At 39.1% G+C, this 21,802-nt stretch overlaps 2 protein-coding genes across 3 annotated transcripts in view; one reads left to right on the top strand and one right to left on the bottom strand.

Annotated features, from left to right (window-relative positions):
* TMEM192 (transmembrane protein 192) overlaps positions 1 to 20,406 on the top strand; it is a 31,226-nt gene extending 10,820 nt beyond the window's left edge. Inside the window, exons 5-7 of one of the 2 annotated variants that reach the window (XM_061994018.1) lie at positions 2,440 to 2,542; positions 4,921 to 5,085; positions 19,843 to 20,406. In XM_061994018.1, the coding sequence (XP_061850002.1) occupies positions 2,440 to 2,542; positions 4,921 to 5,044 (227 nt within the window). In that variant the 3' untranslated portion in view covers positions 5,045 to 5,085; positions 19,843 to 20,406. Of the gene's footprint in view, positions 1 to 2,439; positions 2,543 to 4,920; positions 6,572 to 19,842 lie in introns of those variants that run through there. The other variant, XM_061994017.1, reaches the window with a different exon arrangement.
* On the bottom strand, positions 10,533 to 16,010 carry APELA (apelin receptor early endogenous ligand). Its single transcript, XM_010206910.2, has 3 exons — positions 15,609 to 16,010; positions 15,047 to 15,157; positions 10,533 to 12,705 (listed from the first exon to the last, which is right to left on the bottom strand). Exons 1-2 carry the CDS (start codon positions 15,682 to 15,684, stop codon positions 15,069 to 15,071), a joined length of 165 nt encoding a protein of 54 aa, XP_010205212.1. The 5' UTR covers positions 15,685 to 16,010; the 3' UTR covers positions 10,533 to 12,705; positions 15,047 to 15,068.
* Positions 20,407 to 21,802: the final 1,396 nt, after the last annotated feature.

Here is a 21,802-nt window from a genome sequence, read left to right as displayed (position 1 = left end):
CAATCTTTTGCTTTCTTCAAGCCTCTTTCAGCTGGAAGGGTCCAGTGAGTCCTGGAGCAAAGGTGAGGGAGAGGAGGGCTGTGTTGCTAGGAAGGACTAAGGCGATTCCTTTTGGCAACAGCAAAAATTATTTTTTTACCTTATTTTCCCTCAGCAATCCCCAAACAACAGTCCTTAAGCTTAATTCTCTAAAGCTTGGTGTGCAAAAGGAGGTTTAATTTTTATGTAACTTCAAATGTGCCCCAAGATGCGAAATGTCTTCGTCACCCTGGGTTGTATTTTTCAGTGGGGTAGTGTAACTTCTTTTGCTTTCCATCATAAGACATGTCGAGGTAAGCTAAGAGGCTGCATGCATGTCTGTCTCTTGTGTGTAATGCTGTGTGCTTTTATTTTTTAATGTTTTAAGCATCAAACTGAAGTTCTACTGAAGCAAATCAAAACGTATTTGTCCAGTTTTGAAAATAGCCTGAGAATCTGTAGTAATGTTGACATGCAGATGGTAACTTTTTTCTCTTTAAACAAAACAGCATATGTGATCAGATGGAAGCATGAAGCTTATTCAGTAGGATAGTTCTAAGAGCAGTCCTCTACTCAGGCCTAGGTTGCCCCTCTGCAAGGCAAACACTTAGCAGATACTGTTAAGATAGTATCAGCTAAGGTAGCTGAGCAACAATGGGGAGATTAAGGTCACTTTACACTAGCAACTCATGATCAACCCCTTACTTGTGTTACTATAGTACTCTTAAATTTTGCAGGGAAGGTAATGCCAATTCATACATTGTTTTTCCATGGTGGAATAAATAATTCTTAACTACTAGAATGATGCTTAAATCCTTATCTTTAGTAAGGCTCATTTATTGAAATTTTCATTTAAATATTACTGCCTCACAAATGAAATTGGTGGCAATGAATACCTGATCATAATTATAGGTATTTCTTCTTGTTTGTTGAAGCTATTTATGACCTGTTTGATGCTCGGTGTCCTCTGAAATACTACTGCCTTTTTAGCACTATCTCCATTCAGCAGTGTATGTGTGTATAGCTGTAGGATGCAGAGGCAGGAATTCAGAAATCTACAAGGAATTGCTGTGATTGACCTGTAATAGACTTGACATATATAAATCATTCAAATGAGGTAAATGTGCATGAAATAAAGTATGATAGTTATAGCTCTTAATGTCTACTTACTAATGTAAGTTTGTTATTAGTAGGATATGGAGTCAAACTTTAAAAGGTTTACTAAATATATGTATTTAAAGAGTTTTTTACATACTTCCAATGTCATTTGAATGAAAGACTAACATTCCCACAGACAACTCATGTTCAGAATTCCAGATCCATTCCTTCGTGGCTTGTATTTATAAAGGACTACCATGACAGAAATAACTAACCTTTGAGCCTAACTTGTAGTTAACCTCTGGAGGGTCTTTGCATTGTTTTAGCAGGGTGGCCTGTAATAAACACCACCATGTTATTGACTTGTAAGGACAGTCTTTCTCTGCTGCAGTAGTGTGGACTTCTCATGGAGCCAGACTGTAATGTTTTTAGTGGCATTAGATGTATAGTTTCATAGGCAGCCTGAATGGCAGAGTCCCAAATGCATAGTCTGGATCTCTTGGTACATTCCCTGAATGAGGATCTGATACTGAACAGCTTCAAATATTTTCAACTTCCTTCCAGAAATAATGCAGATGGTGCCTATAGCTTCTCCCATCCCCATTCCACATCTATTAAATATAGTCTTAAAACTTTATTCGCAGGTGCCCAGGAATGATTTCTGGTTTTGATAGCCAACATTGCAAGGTTCACAATGTGAAGCTGATCACAGAGCTGCCTAGGTTTGAATACTTAATGGTGTTCTCTAGCAAGTCTACCCTAGTTTTAGAGGAGGCAGACAACCTGCTGCTTCACTGCCGGTAATGTAGTCAAAATAGTATTTATCAAAGCGCTGAAGTTAGAAGTTCCTACCTAGATACTAGTATAAAAACTTGTTGCAACTTTCCTCTGACAGGCTGCTTAATTTACGGCATGAATTTGGAGACTGAGTCTCAGTACCCTCTCCAAGGCAACTAGGGTTTCACCATCTTAGGTGACACATTTAACTTTACAGATGTTAAGCAGGATGTTCAAGCTTCCCCATAAAGGTCTTCACTGTGGTCTTTTAGGCAGTGGGGCTGAGGGGGGTGAGAGACCTCAGCAAACAACAAAAAAGGTACCAAATCACCACTAACTTATCAAAGCCATTCCAGAAAGGAGTAGAGATAGATTCTGCTTTTCTTTAGTTTGTCCTCACTCCCCAGATTCCCTTACTGCCTTTCCATTTCCTATGCTAAGACAATCTTACCATCTGTTAGATTATTTTGGTTTTAACTTACAGCCTGGTGGTGAAGCGCTTTTTTTTTTTGGTTGCTTTCCAACTAATTTAAGACTTTGTTGCAGTGAAAATAAGCAACTTCAATCGTGCGAAGCCAAGACCTGATGTAATTGAAGAAGAAAAGATGTACGCCTACCCTAGTCACATTACCTCAGAAATTGGATTCAGGTAGAGTTTTCTGTGTTAATCTAGTGCTATGTTCAGACATAGTACATCGGTCACTGTTACCTATATAGTTGCATTACTTTCTGCAGACTTAAATATAATCTTAAATCTGTCAGTGAAAGAAGAGGTGGGAATAACAGTTCTGAAGGAAACTATATGCTGAAGGGTGACATTTTACACTCACAACTGAGAAGCAGCAGAGTCTTGTACTTTCTACATAGTACTATCAATTTGTTGTTAGGGTATAGAGGTCCTCAAACACGAGGACAGAAATTATTTTGACCATTTATGGCTGGTTGCGTGGACCTTTAATGTGCTATAAATAACTATACTTAATCTGGTTTAGTTGACTTTATATAGGGAAGATGCTGGTGTCTTATACTGTTAAAGTATGCCTACAGAAGCCTAGCTTCTTCACCCAGTTCTTTCAGGGAAGGAAATATATTGTGAACAGCTGATAGATGAATAAAATTTTGCAGCTTTGTTCTGTGCCAGCAGCTGGACATGAGATTCTAGCAAGGGATTTGGAATGTATTTCCAGTTTGAGGAGGAACTTTAAGGGTGGGAAGGGGAGGGATGGGCACTTAAGAGGTAAGGAAGGTCTCAGAGAAACAGAGAAGCTATACATCATTAACATCACAAGCACTAAGTCTGTCCTTTGTGCACCTTCTGACTGCTCAAACATCTTCTAGATGCTGAAATGAGTCTGATATGACTTAACAAAAACTAATCATCAAAACTCCCAGAGATTCCCATATAAGAATTTATTTATAAGTTTTCTATTACAATATGACTTCTGTAAGTGTGCCCTAGTAAAAAGTTGAAGTGCAGAGATGACATACTTCAGCACCTCACCTGATGTCACAAATGGAGCATGCACTTACTTCTGTGGAACCTGGAAGTAGATGTCCAGGATACAGGAAGGATTTAGAGTTGTTTTGCATTTTGATACAATGTCTGTGACTTCCATCACCATGGTGAATGCATGATGGACCTCATTCCTTTCTCATTCAGCTTCTCCCCTGAGAATCTCTCAAATACCCAGGGAATGAGTCTGCAACAATGACCAACTGAGGAAAGACTAATTATTTTTTATTAAAGAGTGCAAACTTCCTGTGAGAACTGATTGCAAAATAGTTATTTTAATTCATCTCTATACAACTCTTTCCTTTGAGAGTTAAGGTCTATTGAAAAGTGAATCCTGTTAGCCCTTCAGTTGACCCTGGCTATAAGAATGTTTTTAATGTTATGACTGCTACACTCTAACCTACTGATCAGGACTGGTGCTTTAATTTGGTAGAGCATATTAGTAGTTAAGGTTGCCAGCTTTCTGCCTACAGAACTTGTTTTCTTGTTTTCTTGATTTTTTTTTTTTTTTTTTTTTTTTAATACTCCCCCAGTTTAATTACAGTAGATCTTAAATTTGACCCAAACTTTTTAAGACTCTAGCTGTCCTCTTCAGCACTTTCTGAGAACTATGAAAAGGGCAATATTCCTTCATGAGATGTTGCAAGACTGAGGAGCAACTTTCTAAGCCTCTTAGATGCTTGCACATATAGTAAGAGGGCAGATTCTCCAAGTCAGATAAAAAGAAATAATGACAGAACCACAGAATCTCAAATAATTTGTAAAGGAAGACTGGAATATGCTCAGGCATTGGTAGTTGTTCTTGTTTTCTTAAAAGTTCCTAATTACAGATTTGACAAAAGTTCTGTACTGTTACTCGTTCTCAATTATCTTGACTTTACCACATGTTGCAGTGTTACTATCAAATGATGTTAAAATGATGTCTGAAAGCTGGAGCGGGAGGCTAGCTGTACATGAGGCTGTAAATCTGAAATAGCACAACTGTTTGGTGCTGATGCTGTTATGGTATTGTGACAGATAATATCACTGTATATAGTAATGTACCGTGTATGCTACTGCAGGTTAATCAAGAAATTAATGTCTTAAACAGCTTATGATCCCCACAACTGAACAAAAATACCATGCCTGCTTAAAATAAGCTTCCTCATGTATTTGGAAAAGGTGCCACAGATTTCTTAGTACAACTGTAACATGTTGTCTGGCTCACTAACTTTATTAAACAAAGATTTCTCATACTATGAGAACTTTTCCGCAGGTGTCTAGCGGGAAGTGTGTAACTTGATTGTGCATACATGTCATGAAGTATAGCCAAACTTTTTTCTTTTCCTGCTTTCTCATGCAAAACAGAGGTTAAATATAAAGATGTTGTAGGTTGCCTCCTCCCTCAAAAGTTATCTGAGATCAACAAAAGTAAAACTGAAGGAAGCAACTTGTTAAAGTATGTAATTAACTCTGACATTTTATGTTATAAACCTGTTGTCACTGAAATCTATTTTCACTGTTTTTATTTCAAGGGGAAATTCAAGTTTAGAAGAGATAGTTGAGAAGCAAGGAGACGTAATAGAATATCTTCAGCGACACAACGCGCTGCTTAGCAAGAGACTGTTGGCATTAACATCTCAGCAAATCAAAAATTAACAGCGTTTGGAAAGCTGTGGGAGCTCTGGAGGGAATAGGAGGTAATGTAATATCCAGACTGATTTGTAGAGATTACTCTTCAATCATCTGTCACATTTTGAAATGGAAGTTAAGCTGGATGGATGACCTCTGCATACACTATAAACCTATTACAAATTGACACTGTGGCTCTCTTCAAGTAATCAGTTCTGAAAAAAGGTTCTGGAGCTTCATGAATTTTTAGTTCCTAAGAGGTCAAAGTTGGACTTGAGGTAATGGTTTAACTTTGTTCAGTTTATGTTATTATTTTCTACTGCTGTAACCACTGAGCTTCAAACTGCTGAAGTATTTTATATTTCCAGAATACAAATTCGTTCTCTAGAAAAAACTGACTTTGCAAAGGATGTGTTTTTCAGTTGCTAGTGCTGAAGCTGAGACTAGATATGTTCTGTCACCAAGTCCCACTGCTTCCACTGTTAGAGGTGGTGTACTTCAATAATCCTATGCAAACTAGGTGCTTTCTTTCTAGATGGGTTTTCTTTTCTCCTTTGGCAAGAAATGGAATTAAACTGTTGCCAGTGGGGAAATTTAGCACCCAATTTAGGATTTAAAAAAAACCCAAACAAACTAGTTGGTACCCTGGAATGGCAAATAGCATAAGTGTGTAATTAAAAAAACAATGTAATGATAAGCAATTTGAACACAGACTTCTGGCTTTAAAACCTGTAGGAAGGATCTCCAGGGCTGATGACTTCCTTGTTCCTAGCAGTCTGACAGCTAATAATAAACAAAATTCCTATTCTGCTGAGTGAACTAACTTAATACAAAAATATTTGAGTACGCTTTTTCATTGACCTCATAACTAACTTGTGTGGAATGGGTTTAAAGATTTTTATCAAAGATGCATCCTTAGTTACACAGATCCTTACTCTTTCCTTTGACTTTCCAGAAAATGTCAGTACCTTAATTCAAAAGCTAAAGTGGTATATGTGGGGAAGTGAAATGCAGCGGGCAACAGAAAGGTGTTCTAGAATTTGGAGAAACAAATTGTTTTTGTTCTATTTCACGGGTTTACTGGGAAGACTGGTGAAATAACTATTCTGTTTTGAGCATTACTTTGTCTACCAATGTAGACTAATTATTTTAGAAGCCAATACCTCTGTGGGGACAGGGTACTCCCTGGTCAAAAATGAGAAGGCTCTCATGAGAAGTAGTCTTGTGGTTGAAAATCCATTCTGTTTTAGTCCTAGGGCACAACTTCAGGAATAACTAAACTGTTCAGTGTAAAACAAACATGGAGATTGTGTCATTTAAAGGAAAACGATAAATATTGGAAGTTTTGCTGCTATCCAACACTAGAATGTTCTCCTTAATTGTTGTTTCTTGAAAATGCAGCTGGGATTTTATAGTATACATGTAAGAAATAAAAGTGTGTTTGTTTTTAGAACTTGGATTTTGATGTGATTGTGTGTATTGATTTATATCATTTCTATGAAAAGCTGTAAAATGTGACTGAAGTTCATGCACAATAAATGCAACTAAGGGAAACTGTGATTTTTGTCATTTCTAAGCAGATGTACAGCCAAGGGAGACTGTTTCAACAGACAGTCTCTGCAGGTTTTTTGTTATGCTAAAGTTCTTGTAGCACAGCTGTGATGTTTAAAATTAGCAAAAAAAACCCCAAACCACTTACTACAAGGATAGCTGTGCCCTTGTTTCAGAGCTCAGTTTTAGTCTCTTTCCTGGGTAATGCTTTTTTCTGTTGTATTTCACACTTTCCCTACTACTCCTGTTTCTCTCTGACATAGAGGAATAGGCTGCATACTGTGACAGAACTTTATTTAGTGTGAGGGCATTGTTCATACCCTCCTCCTCTACTTTGTGACTGCTTAAGGCAGAACTTGGGTTAACCATCAGTTTTGGTTCCTGTGGAACTGTGGCCGAGTTCAGGGTGCTGTCGGTAAAGATGCACATCTCCTTCCTTTTGTCATTCATAGCTCTTCGTAAGTACGACTTGAAACAAACACCCCTCATTTTTATATGATTATCATACCCCCCACTGTATCTTGTATTCTTAGTATATTTAAGCTGGGGGGGTGAGGTGGGGGAGGTGCTTTTCCCATTTATACAGGCTTCAAGAAGGAGACTAGCACCCTTTACTCCTACCCCCTGAAAGCTTTCTAACCTGAAGCTATGGAAAAGGGCTACATCCTTTTCTGGGGCAGGAGCTCCGGGCTGGGCGGGCGTCCCTGCGCCCCGCGACGCGCTCCTGTGGCGTCAGGATGAAGCGCTGTGGTGTGGCATGACGGGGGCTGTAGGCGCGGCGGGGGCGCCTGCGCTCAGGGGCTGCTTCGGGCCAGGGGAGGGCCCCACCGGCGCTGCGCGGCCAGGCCCCTGACCGAGGCTCCCCGGCAAAGAATGGCGAGCCAGAGGCGCCGTCTGAGCCTGTGCCTAGAGTGCAACGTAAATGGGGAAAATGGCTGCTGTTGTGTAAGCGAGAGCTGAGCTGTGGCCTCGCTGCATCTGATAGGCCCCAGCTCCGAAATGGGCTGGTACTGCTGCATCCAGCTTACTGGAAACCTTCCTGGCAGTGCACATTAGGGATTGGGTATTCTGGTAGTGCATCTTCCACAACAGCAAGCCTTGGTCCACTGCCCATGCTGCTGCTGGGGTGCCTGTCATAGAATCACTTTGGTTGGAAAAGATCTTTGATGGAGAGCAACCACTAACCTAATATGACCATGTCCACCACTAAACAGTATCCCTCAGCACCTCATCTGTGTGTGTTTTTAATATTTCTCGGGATGGTGACTCCCTGGGCCGCCTGTTCCAATGCAAAATAACCTTCTGGGTGATAAAAGTTCTCCTAATCTCCAATCTAAACTTCCTCTGGAGCAACTTGAGGCCATTTCCTCTTGTCCTATCATTCTTTACTGGAAAGAAGAGATCAGCCCCCACCTTACTACACCTCCCTTTCAGGTAGTTGTAGAGAGTGATCATATCTCCCATCAGCCTCCTCCAGGCTGAACAACCCCAGCTCCCTCAGCTGATACTCGTAAGAGTTGTTCACCAGCCTCTTTACCGGCTTTGACCTGGCAGCATCAGCATCTGGTCACAGACTGGATCTCTCTCTCTGAGGCAAAATCCCTAGTGTGCTGCAAACTCAGTATGTGGTAAAGGACAAGTTTTGGGAAAAAACACATGTGCACACATGTGTTTTGCACATGCTCCACTGCGAAGCAGCAATTTACTCAGCACTCACACAACCTTTCTCAGGCACAGTGTGGCAAACCCATACACTATGAATCTGAACACTGGAGAAATTAGGGATGCTCATTATGTAGTTATAGCTGTGAAAAGCTTAAATAGTTGCAGGTCTGTGGCCTTCATAAGCTCTAGGGGATTGCTAGCAGAGTAGTAAGAAGATAATGCAAAATAAGGAATTTTTTTTAACTTGTATCAGAACTGTACATTTTAATTTTTTATCTTGTATTCTACTTTTTAAATAATTGTTAAATTTGTACCTCAACATTTTGTTTCCATAGGAAAACAATGTTTATGTTTTGGGAGTTTAGGAATAAAAGTATTTCAGACCACATAAGAAACATAGAAGATTTAGCATTGCCCACAAAATGTTCACATTGTGGAGGTTTTAATAATTTATAGATGAAATGTTGAAATGTGCTAAATATTTTGTACATGTGAAAGAAAAGACCTGGTGACAATCTCACATATATGAGGGAAAGCTCTCATCTCTAATTTCTGAATAGCTTGTTTATATAGAATTTCCACAACATTTTAACATTTCACCTCACAAAAGAAGTCACTGATTGTAAAATATTTTAATGGGATTTTCATAAGGTTCTACACAAAATAAAGTTAAGCAGGCTTGCCTCATTGAAGGTCATTCTCCATCTAAAAAGAAAAGTATAAAGGACCAATGGCACTTGCACAGACAAAAATCTAACCTTGAGGTAACTGAAGAGACATGCAAAAGCATCCTCAGCGTTGGAATGAGTTAGGCTTAATTAGTTTCACAGTTTGTGCTCTTGGACAGATTCCCACTTTGAACAAATATTTTACATCTGATCACTAACAAGACAGATAAAGGCCATCACAGTGGTGAAGAGATCAATATGCTAATTGTACTCGTCTGATGACAGTCAAACATTTGAAACTTATTTACCATACTAATGTTTCTTCTGATTTACATCAATATAAATCTTATGTGACCCTTAGCAAAATTAGGCTTCGCGTGTACAGACACTCAGATATTTATAGCATACGTATGTGGCGTAAGGGAAATATTTCCAGTCTTTATTCTTCTATAATTTCCTTTTTTTTCTATACTGGAAAGGGAAGAGGTGAATTGTTTATTTTCCTTTGGGAACACACTAATCTTCTGTTTCTCACTGTAGCCTTGCATTTACCTCTTATTTCCTGTTGACCTGCTGTAATGCCATTTTGTATTTCACTCAAAAATAGTTAATTTAAAAGACCTAATGAAATGTGACTTTCAAATAATTTTTTTTTTCCCCCCACATAACAACTGTCTACAAGACAAGGGGTTAATTCAAAGTCTCAGAAACTCATACATTTTGCTAGTCAAGAGTTGGAGGTCTGAATCTACCTATGGATCAAGTCTTGATTGTTAGATTGCATCCATGCAAACCCCAGTTCTGATTTTCAACACACAGCAATTTTTATTTGTACAAACTTTCTTTAAGTGTGTGCTCATACACACACATGTGCTCAATCCGTTCAGCTGTTGCAGCACTCTGGCCAAATGCTTCATGTTTATATGTGTAAACACACTGTCATCATGCAAAGCTGCTTCAACTGGATGAACTTTATGTTGTACAAACTAAATGAAAACAGGCAGTTTCAAAAAAGTCAAGGTCAAGTCCAGCTCAGCTGAAAAGTCTTTTGAAGCCCTGTTGATGCTGAAGTTAAATGCCAAAGTAATGTGCTATGGTAGGAACATGTAGTTCTCTGATTCTACTGTGTGAGAAATGTAGCACTTAGATATTTTATTTACAGCATTCAACTTTTATTAGGAAAAGTTTCTGCTTATTTTTGCTTCTGCTATGCTTCAGACTCCTTCTGAGGTCTTGTTTTATCCAGAGAGAAGTCCATATTCTTTACTTTGTGAGAACATTCAGGTTTCAAAATGTAACACTCTAAGAAAGTCATCTTGCTTATCTAGGCACAAAGACAAATCTGGGTTCTACTATGGTCCTAGCGTGGTATCGTAATGTCGTGTTACACCATGCTGTGATTACACCAACGAGTAGTCATAAATCAAGCTCTTTCTATATGGCTTTTATTGGGAGTTTTGTATTTTTAGAAAGATAGAAAATGCCAGGAGTATGTTTCCATGAATAACTGCTACTTATTTATGTCAGAATTTTTTTTTTTGCATACTGGTTCCATATGAATCTGCGAGGAAACAAGACAAAGTCTCCCTTTTCTTTCGATGCATTGCCTTTTGACAGCTGAAGAACAGACATTTTGAGAAGCGTACAAAGTTTATTTAAAATTAGATGCTGTTATTTGAATTGCATACTGTCCCTTTACAAAACATACAGTCCATCAAACAGCTAGTTGATGAACATATCTATCAAAGATGACAATCAATGCCTTTATCAAAGGCTTTATGGTACTGATGATGGCCTTTCTAGGGCGCTTTATTTTCACATCTGTAAAATAACATGAATATATAGCTCTCTGGTAGATACATTGTTTACACTGTTTTTCTTACAGATTTATGAAAATTAATTGAATAATTATTGTTATGTAAAATATGCAGTGCCACACTGAATCCACATATTCATTTATAAGACCTAACTGTTAAATAGTTGCTCTTCAACTTTCTTGCTCTCCCATACCTTTTAGGTGTACTTCTAAACTGAGACAGCCATGGATAAATATGAAAGCTAAGTTAAATAAATAACTAAAAATTAAAACCAGTGGTAATATGACTTTTGTTTTGGAAAACTGCTCTTTTTTCCAAACTCCATAGGTTTATCTGCAGGGCTGTTTGTTAGTATAGCCAAGTTTGACCATCTTTTTATGATGAATTTCCAAAACTCCAGAATAGGGTGTGATTTATTTCTTTTTCTATATAGAGAAATTTGAAACTCCTGTTAAGCTCTGCCAGCATGAATCTGATTTAGGTTTCAGGTTCTTAAGAGATGAAAAATTACATATAAACACAGATTAGAAAGTTTCAGCTATCCAGTGTTTCTTGATTGCTGTTCTTTCACTTGCTGGAAACTGTGTTGCAAGACAGAAATTTAATACTGGATTTAAACCAGGACATTGCTGATCTTCAATCACCTTTTTTACAATTTATAAAAAAATTGTGTTGACATTTAAAGTCTAGTGCAATGACTTAAAAACCTGGGTATGATTTCTTTTCAGGTTGGTTTGAGCTCTGGTAATGAAAGGGCTGCCATGTTTTCCTTTGTACGTAAGTTTGCAATTTCTGCTGATATAAAGAGATGTGAAACATGTATTTTTAAAAATGAAATGTAAAATAAAAGCTCAGTGTATTCCTGACTTCCAGAGCTAAAAATAACAGCCTGTTTTCTGTTTGAAGTTCTCATTCATTGTAGTGCCAGTGTTAAAATGCCCCATTCATTTAAATTACAGGAATAGAGCACTAGGCAACACTGGGGTTGACCAAACAAAGCTTTCTTTTCAATGGTCTATTTTTATGCTCTATTTATAATGCAGTAGCATGTGTTTTAGGAAAACTACTACTAAGCAAACAGTCGTATGGTACTGAATTTTCAAGTACATTTTAGTTGTCTGGTTTGGCAGCTTAGTTTAAGAAAACAAATGATAGGCTTCGAAGTAACAGCTCATTGGGCTTGACCTTAAGGCCTGACTTGAGAGATCAGAGTTATCTGAGTTGCATGACCCTTGGCTAATCTCTTATCTCTGTGTGCTTCAATTCTCTATCTATAGGATGAAGGATAATACTCTCTTTGCTTTCTTATGTTGTAAACTCTTACTATGCTTACTATACATGAAGCCAGTAGGACCACTCATGTGGTGCCCACTTTGGTACTATTACAGTAATACAGTCTATGTTTTTATTAAGGCAATTCCACGATGATTAAATGTTAGGTGTTAAAACATATACGTATATATTATCAATATATAAAAGTATAAACAAAAAATGGACTTTCACAGTTCTGTGCTGGAGTCTGACACTATTTTGCCCTACACACAGCCTTAATTGAGTAGTCAACAGCACATCCAATTTCTCTCATTTTGAACAGTACAGATCACTAAGTCCTCTTGGACAGATCCTTCTTAATGCCACTGGAAATCCATCTCAGGTACCTGATGTTTTGTTTTGGTCTTTAACTTTCACTAGTTGTTATGAGAGCCACAGAAGGTATATGGAATGTTTATGTTTTAACCGGATGAGATTCATGTACATTTTCCCATCGCCAGTCTCCATTTCTTCCCCCCTCCTCTTCCAAGGGGAAAGAAGGGGCCAGAGGCCTTTTTTCCAGGTCTTGCGGAATGTTATCAATGGGACTGCTGAAGATGGACTGTGGTGGATGGCTCTATCAGGTCAGCTGGTGTCGATCTGGACTTCTGGATAACTTCTCCATCGGCTGAATTGTTTGCTCCTTTAAAACACTGAAAAGCCCATTATGAAATTGCTGGGGGAAAAAAAAGAAATCGCCATTAATGAGAGATGTCTTATATAAACCAATTTATTATTTACAAAATACATAGTTGAAATTTGGAGTAATGTTTCTTAATTTCAAAATTTCAGCTAAAAAGATTAAGAAAAAAAACAATCAAAAAGCCAAAAGCAAGAAGGCTTCCCAAGTAAGACACTCTTCCTTTATTTCTTTTTCCTTGTGTTTCACTGCCTTAACTGCTGAAAAATCATGTTCAATCCTCTCATTGTTTCAAATGTTGGCGTGAAACTTGGCTTAAATTTTGGCTTCAATGCTGATCCCAGGATCCAACCACTTGATGAAATTCAGGCTTAAGGGTCCACCCTGTTTGCATCTGCAAATAGCTTTATCCATATGTACAACTCCATTGAGATCAACAAGATTACTCATGTGAATCAAGTTACCCAGGCATGTAAATATTTGCTGAATTAGGACCAAACCTGGAAGGGAATGTAAATGTAGTAGATGGCAAATCCTACTTAAGATAAAGAACCTGAGCACCCACAGTGATGGCTGGAGTTAAGAGTTAGTTCAGGTGCCTGCCACCCCTTACTCCCCAGTCAAGCTTTATGGATTTCTAAACAGCTTTATAAAGCAGAATTCTCTCTAGCGATAATAAGTACAATGTTATGCTTTGTCATTGACTTCTGCTACTAAAAATCATCTCCTCACAGAAAAAGAGATAACACCAAAGATACCTTTTCTATTGATATTCTGTAGGGAAAGTAATTCTAGTGTAGATGCACATGTATTGTGCAGCTACTGCAGTTGCAAGACAAATGCAGTATATACTGTTTCAGAGAATAGTAGGAGAAAAATGTAGATTTTTCTGCACAGACAAGTTCCAGATTATGGATGCTGAACTGGAGGAAGAGGGGTTAAATTTACTATTCTTAGGAACTGAACCAAACCATTTATAATAGATGCAGGTGTCTCTCGGCCTAAATTCCATTGTCCCTGTCATTCAGTCTCTGCATGCTGAATGAATTAATCTGATTGCTTATCTTTCTAGGTTTTAGGGCTGAAATGAAGAAGTGAGGAGACGTGGCATTCAGTAGTAAAGCATCCTTCTGGCACGTCCTTCTTCCTACTTGAAGCTCTATTCTGTCACTCAGTATGCAGCCCACATCAGATTAAATTTAAGATATGGTAATTTTTTTCAGCCTTTCAAACTTGCCAGTTTACCATCTCTTGTGCACATTCCACATGTTTATAGGCCAGCACTACAGAATGGTACCTTTTTGCATGGCTGTTTTGGGAGTGGCACAGCTTCTTTTCACCAAGGCAGTTTATGCCGTTGATAAGATTCTTGGTATAGGGTTTGTTAAAAGTTTGAGCTTGGTCTCCCTTTCACTGTTAATGGCCTAGTAATTTGCAACATCTTGGATCCACCCAGGTGGGTTTCCTGTAGCCCCAGGCATAACAGCATCTTAAATAAATGATTCTGCTGTCATTTATTTAAGATGCTGTTATGCCTGAGGCTACAGCATTATTTTAATATATGAGTTTAGAAGATGCAGAACTACCAACTGCATGTTTTATTCATTTTTAAATTGCAAGAGGGCCTTGGTTTCCTTTTGATGCCTACTCTATTTGCATATGCTACCTGTGTGCTTCTGCAGGCACTTAGTATTTGAATGTATATGCCCTCATCGGCTATAAAGCATTAATGTTTTGCACTTGTATAGCCTTTCATCCAAGGAGCTCAAAGTCTTTTGCTGACAATGATTAAGAATTACAGTCCCCTTTGAAGTGGGTAAATGCTACTACCTTCGTGTTACTGGAGGGCAGAGCAAGCTGGCTTTGCCTTGCATCCCACACAAGAGGTGTCAGTCCCAGAGCATCCTCTCAAGCTACTACTTTGTGTGGCCTTCACCCCTCAGCTTTGCCAACAGTCTTAAACGTTTGTCGGACAGTAGCTGTCCCTATTAAACACACTGGGTTATTTTCCACTCTGCTTCAGTGAAGGCATTTGAGCAGGAGGGCAGCCGGGGACGAGGGATAATGCAGCAAGCGAGACCCGCATCCGGTGGGAAGCTGGACAGCAAAAGCCCTGCCGAATGCGAATGCCTAGCCAAAGCCTCACTTCCACGGCAAACCAGTGGAGACCAGGTGAGGTCACACCTGTGGATTGTCTGGCTTCGTCAAGTGCCTCTTAAAACTATTCGGGAGCACATGTGTGAATCGGGAGACGTGTTGATGTGGGAGAAGGTACCAGTCCGCAGCAGCCCACCCAGCGCCTCCGCAGAAGCCTCGCTGCGAGGTGGCGGCAGTCGCGCCCTCCCGCCCCAGTCCTGGCACGCAACGTCTGGGTTACCTCGCTTCTGCTCTGCCGGGGCTCAGGGGAAGGGCACCCTGGAGTGGAGCGGCACGCAGCGCCGGTGGGAGCAGCCGTGCCGGTGGAGCTTCCTGCGTAGGGCCAAGTTGGCTGCGGAGAGAGAAAGGGAGACAGCGTAATGGGAGGTCGCCGGCAATGTGCCCCGGTGGTCGCGGCGCGGGAGCGAGTGGTGCTGCCCTGCTGCCCGGGAGCTACCGGTGTCCTCTCCTGCACTTCCCGTGCCGGCACTGCTTCCCGACAGCGGGCTTGGAGCAGCTGCCTACCTTGAGTCTAAGTTTACTCCGTCCCCCTCGCCCGCTAAAGTTGCCAGAACCCTGAGATACGCGATGTATAATCCCGCACTGCCACTATAACTAGAGATGAAGCGCGCAGATCAAGGCGGCGGGACGCTTCGTAAAAACCGTGGCGGCGGAAGGCGGGCATATACAAATTTGCCCCGGAGGGCAAAACCCGCGTGTTGGATGTGGGTAGGGAAACACGCCGGAGGTGCCCACGGCGGACACGGACCTCCAGCACCCCGTCACGCAGAGGCTGCGCTTACCTGGCCTCTGCCCGCCGGCAGGGAGGAGGCAGGCCAGCAGAAAAAACACGATGCAGAGAAGCAGTTGGAACCTCATGTCTGCGGTGAGCGGAGAGGCGCTCCAAGGCTGTGGGTCTCTGTACACAGGCGAAGAAACGTAGAGCAGCCGTTCCCTCGTGTCTGTGGGAGGCAGCGGCGCGGCAGGCAGCCCCCGCTTAACTCACATGCCTGGGACACGATGAGGAGCCAGCGGCGTTTTCCACTGAGGTTAATGATCGGGCTTCTGGTTTGCACTGCGGTCAGTGCCTCCCTCTCTTCCCTTCTCCCGTTCCTCTCTCTCTCTTTTTTTCCTCTTTCTTTCTGTCACTCCCCCTTATTTTCCATAAGCAAACAATGCAAGAATGAAAAGTCCCTGTAAACAGCAGCTTCGGTCAATGCATTAAGGACAAGGAGCCTCTTGAACAATGCAGCGACTGCACTTAAAATTCAACCCAGGCGGGAAAAAAAAAAAAAAAAAAAGTAAAACAAGCCCCGATGTTCCCTCCCCCATTTGCAACTGTTTAAACTTTGCATTGCCCATATTGGTCCCACATGCAGAAAGCAATGGCAGTGGCAGGAAGTGGATGTCCCCCCTCCCTTTGTCCCTCTGAAAGCGGGGGCTGGGAAGCCCCCAAGCACAGGGCTCCTCACAGCTCCAATGCTTTCTCTCTTCTCTAGACTAGCTGCGAAGTTGTGGCCATTCAAAGTGAAACTGGTAGCACTTAAAGCTAATGGGTGTCTTTTGTAGTGTCAAGTATTTTTAAAGGATTAGAATATTCTGGAATTCATTTGCGAGTTTGTTTTTGTTTTGGGGGTTTTCTGCATATGGTAAAATAGAAGTATTTACACGGTGTATGTTAAGAGAGTGTCGTTTTGGGGAATGCAGTTTTGGACGTTACTGTTTGCATCACCCACCTGTACGTTGCCTTATATTTATACTAGATTGTGGTGAGAGCTTGCTTTAACAAATCACGCTGAAAACAGCGCAGATATGCAAGCCTGGAGTGCATACATGCCAAACCCTGAAGAATCTGTTAGCAGCAGTGATGGTTTGGAAATTCTCTGAATTACTGTCACTGGTTAAAATTCAACTGATCCTTTTTCTTATTTTTTCATACTACTGATTTCTTGGGATTTGGAAAATGAAAATTTGTCCTTTTTTTGGAAAAAAGTTTATGTTTTAAAGTATGCAGGAAAGTACATTTCTGTATAAATTAAATTACTGTTATTAATAGACAAGTGCTATCAAAAAATGTCTAAAGTTTTTCTTTGAGATATTCCCTAAAATCTGGAATGTATGAGGTTTTTTAAAATGTAATTACTCATGTAATTTTTGTTACCCCGTTGTGAGTTTTCTCTTTAAAAGCCTATTTGACTTGATAGTATACGCTAGTTCCTCTTCATAGAGTAGTGGGTTATTTGATTTGTCTAGGTAAAGTGTGCCTGTGTGAATTAAAGACAACTTACGGCTCGAGAGAAAGGTGTTTTGGACAAAACAGTCACAAAGGAAATCCTTTGCTGGTTGATCACATTGGTTTGTCATAAGCAGCACATGCTTCCCAGTTGTTAATCTGGTTGCCTTGGTGGTCATTATGTTTTCTCTGTATCATCTCTGGCTTTTAAACAAGACTTCTGTTTAATGTAGATGCCACTAGCTCAGCTGAAACCAGGGTCCCATGGTGCAGGTGACAGGATTGTCTTAAAGAGAGCATCCTTTCAAACAGAAAGTTAATGGAGAAAGACAAGTGGTATGATCAGTTCAAACGATGAGTCTGTGACAAAACCAAGGTTATGGCCTCAATATCCTAAATCTCCACCGACAAACATTGAGTTGTTCATCATGAGCTGAACTCCTTGTTCATACAGCCCTGCAAAGGCTGATGGCATTAATTCAGCAATCAGCTAGAAGGTCCAGACTCATAACCTTAAGGTGAAAAGTAGTATAGACTTCAAAGTGATAGGGACTCTCTAAACAGCTGAAAGGGCATCAAGAATGCATAGGCTATTGCCAGTCCCTCAGGCTATCTAGGCCTCTTCTGCACGCATGTGTGGTGAAGTTTATAGACATTCTGAGAAAACATAAAATTTTAAAGGAATTGAATAAGATACAGTATTTAAATGCAATATTTACCTTTTTTTTAAAAAAACCTTAATTTACTTTGAGCTGTTCATTCCACAGTTAAGCTGTGCAGAAGTTTGCAGAGTTTTATTTGACTAATAGAATCAAAATCACTGCAACAGGAGCATCACAGATTTCTGGTAATTTTTGCATAAGCTACGGTAGTAATTCTATACTTATCCACTGAAGATACTTCTAAAGTGTATTACAGTCCCATACTAGAATTTAAAATTCTTTTCCAAGCTACTTTCCTTCAAGTACTTATGTTCCTGTGGCATAGTACTTGAAACTGGGCAAAGAACAAATAGGCAGAATGTAGTGATGTAATAGTTCTGCCTTTTTCACAGTCTTTGCTGGTGGTTTTTGTATTGTTTTCTTTTTAATTGGCTTAAGAGGAAAGGGAATGTAAAGTGCATAGGAAAGCTGGAGGTCTGTAGATAATGCTTTATGGGCTAGAAGAATTAGTTCTTTGAATCAAAAGCTTCCCTTCTCATAATTTGAAAAGAACATAATAAAACAAGGATAATTTCAATGTTTATTACCTGAATCATTGTTATTTTTCCAGCAGGCACTCTGTTCCCTGCTCTCCGTTTGATAGGATCAAAATAGTCAAATTATCAATTTACTTCCAGAAAGTGAAAAAAATAGTTAGGACATTGCAGAAATAATTTCAAAAGTTAGAACAAGGAAAATTTAGGACTACCTTTCCTGGATATCAAACGTTAGTTGTAACACACGTGTCTTTTGCTTAACAAATTTTGATAAGTCATATAGACAGGATAGAAATTGTTCTGCATGACATTTTCAGCACAGAGTGACTATTACAGCCTGTTTATTTGAGGAAAAAAAATTGTGCCATTTCTAAGAGTAAGATTGGAAGAAATAAAGGAAAAGTAAGTGGGGGAATATAAAATTATTTCATCACATATGAAAACTAAAATAATAATTTAAATGAGAGATCAAGTGATTGGAAGCACAAAATTTAAAATAATGGGTAGAAGCAGTGCAATTCATAGTAATAAAAAGTAGAATAAGCAAAGTTGGATTGTAATAACAGGAGAGAAAGATCATTGGATATTTCTCAGTAAGAAGTAAGGGACTAATTAGCATTCCCTATTGGGCTGCTACTCAGAAATTGAATTGTACCTTTCCTTTGAAGGTGAGCACATAGCTATAAACTGTAATGTTAACCTTTGAGAACAGTTTCCAAATGCTGTCAGTATAAAATGCTAAACAAAGCTTTTCAAGTACAGGAATTGTTATAGATGGCAATACTGGTTTCAATCTCTGTATCTTCAACCCCCTTGGATAATATCTTTTCCCCCTAGAGATCTGTAACAATTCATTGATCATCGTGGATCTGTACCGTGCTAGGAGAATACATGCTGAAGAGTGATATTAACAGTAACAATTCTTGTTTATTTTTACTTAGAAGTATCATATGAGATATTATATCAGAGTTTCTAATCAGATTTTCTAACTTTATGTTCCCCAGATTCATCCATCCTGGTGATTAGGAGGAATTATTTTATTAATGAGATAAGATCAAGGATAAAAATGTTTACTTCAAAAGAGTTTGGCAAAGAAAATGATCAAATCCAATGGCAAATGTCATTAGGGAAAGTTCTAGTCCTTTCCTAGTTCCTTTCTGTGATGAGCCGTGCAACAAATGAAAGACAAAAAATGCAAAAAAAAATATGTGAGCTGTAGTTTGAAGGGAGAAAATTGGCAAAGAAGTGCTCAAAGGTATAAATTTTGAAATGTTGTTTAGGCGCCTGTGATGGTTTTTTTTTAACCACAAATTTCACTGGGATTATTATCTCATGGTTTTATTGGGTCTATGCGCCAAAAAAGAATATAAAGGATGTTTTTTCTTCAGCACAGGGTACAGTTTTAAAAGCCAAATATAATGTTTGCCTTCTTCATTGACTGTAATTGTGAAACTGCTTTTTCTAGACAAAACTCATTTGCTTGAAAATTATGATTTCATGAGAAAATGATAGACTTTCTGTCATGATTTTAATCTCTTCTTGGAAATGAATGCCTAATCATAAACTAAAACTCATTCCTCCTCTTTTGCATTTTATGCTTTTTCAGGAGGAAGAATCTTCCCTGTTTATGCGAAGCTGCTTTTCCTGCTTGGGGAGGTGATAGTGCTTTGGAAGAAAATGGTGGTCATGAGGCAGAAGGAATGTGCACCAGTAACCTGACACTGGAGGCAGATATGCTCAAGGAAAGGAAATGGGGGATGGCTCAAACTGGGATAAAAACATGTATAATTAGACATTTTTTCTTTTTTTTCCCCCCTCTGTTTGTGAGATTTTCCATATGCATTGCAGACATCCAGAATCTACAAGGTACATTAATTTTATACTGGGAAAAAAGTTTGCTGCATCCATGGCAGCATGTCCACAGTAAAAGTTGTAATTTAATGCTTAGAATAATAATTAAAAAAAGAAAACCATTCTCTGGTAGACTTCAGTCTGTCATACTTCTGTAACCTTACAGCCTATAGGATTGATTTAATTTGAGTAATACCAGCCATGCACCTGAATAATTATAAGTCCCTCAGATAAATGATGATTTCATCAGATACCTACAGAATTGTATTGATGGATTTTCCTTTTTTACTTAAGGAAAACACGTTTACATGGGCTTGAAGGTGCACTTATTTTTCAGTTGCTTTCCATTCTTAATTGGTAAATGTGATTCTATCATTCATCTAGGAAATACTCTCTTTTTTAAAAAAAACAAAACAAAACAAAACAAACAAAATAGGAAAAAAAAAAGGCAAACTCTGGAGCAGGAGTGACTGTGATCCCCACCAGTGTAAGCACATGTTCCTTTTCAGGCGACTCATTCAGAGTCAGATTCTTCTCTGACACTGGTCATAATTTCAGAACTTTTTTAACTTGAAGAGTCGTTTATGTTGTCTTGAATTAATGATGTTTGAGGAAAAAAAAAAAACTGCAGTGCTTACAAAGCACAAGATTCTACAATTAATTTTCATTTGCCAGTTTCAGACTTTCAAATATGTAACTGTCCTGAATATCTAGACCCTTTGTGCCCTAGCTTTTGTCAGGGAAAGTCTTTAAAAAGTATATTTTTCTTGTTATAATGAAAACTCTCATAAGTGGTCAAGTAAATAAGGCAAACAAGGTTACCTTTCTGCTACAGGTCCTAACATACACGTTTAGGAAGGAGATGCTTTCTGCAGTGTTTGGCAAGCATGTTACTGTTTATATTTGCTAGAGAAAGTTCAGTAAAGAAACGCAAATATATTTTAGTCCTAAACTCTAAGTTTTAGAACTGCACATGTGGTTGGAAAATTATTTATTATCTACCCATTTAGTTGTACAAATTTCAGTAAGTTTTTCAGATAGATTTAATTTCCTGGAGATAATTTTCTACATAACCAGTCTTCTGTTATGGATCTGAGCAGGCACAACCTGCAAAATTTTAATGCAGGAAGTGCTGCTGCATGCTTGGCAAATTTCTATAGAGAATGGAGGAGTGATTACTTGAGAGAGAATTCAAATGACTCTCCAGATCTTTGCATATTTATACCTCTGACTTCGGGTAGTAAATATGGTTTGCAGTTTCAGTAGATATTTTTCTATGTTACTTGCAGTTTATCATTAGGGATGTGGTGTCGCATGAAGCAGCTTTGTAAGAAGTGCAAGCTCAAGTTCTCATAAGGGGGTCTAGTGTGGTGTTTTACAAACAGTTAGCATCATTAGCATTAACTCTCTTAAAGCCCAGTGATCAACTTGCAACAAGGTGAAATATGCACTTAATGTATGAATTTTCCTGTGAGAATTTGGACTTTTCTAGTCCAAGAGTTCTTTGAACTTTGCCTCCTGGCAAAAAAAAAAAAACCCAAAACATTGTCTTTTTGCATTTTTCCTATCCGAATGATGTATTTTTCTGCAGTGATCAGGAAGGTCAACCTTTCTGTTGCCAACACAACTGGTGAGAGGTGCAAAAACAGAGTTTTGTATGACTTTTTCACTCTTCCAACCTATGGGCAAGCTGCAAAGCAGGAATTGCAAGCATA

The sequence above is a fragment of the Colius striatus genome, chromosome 3, assembly GCF_028858725.1.
Source record: "Colius striatus isolate bColStr4 chromosome 3, bColStr4.1.hap1, whole genome shotgun sequence".
In the NCBI taxonomy this organism is placed as follows: domain Eukaryota; kingdom Metazoa; phylum Chordata; class Aves; order Coliiformes; family Coliidae; genus Colius; species Colius striatus.
Note: the sequence above shows the minus strand (reverse complement) of the source record. Positions and strands in the feature narration are given on the sequence as shown.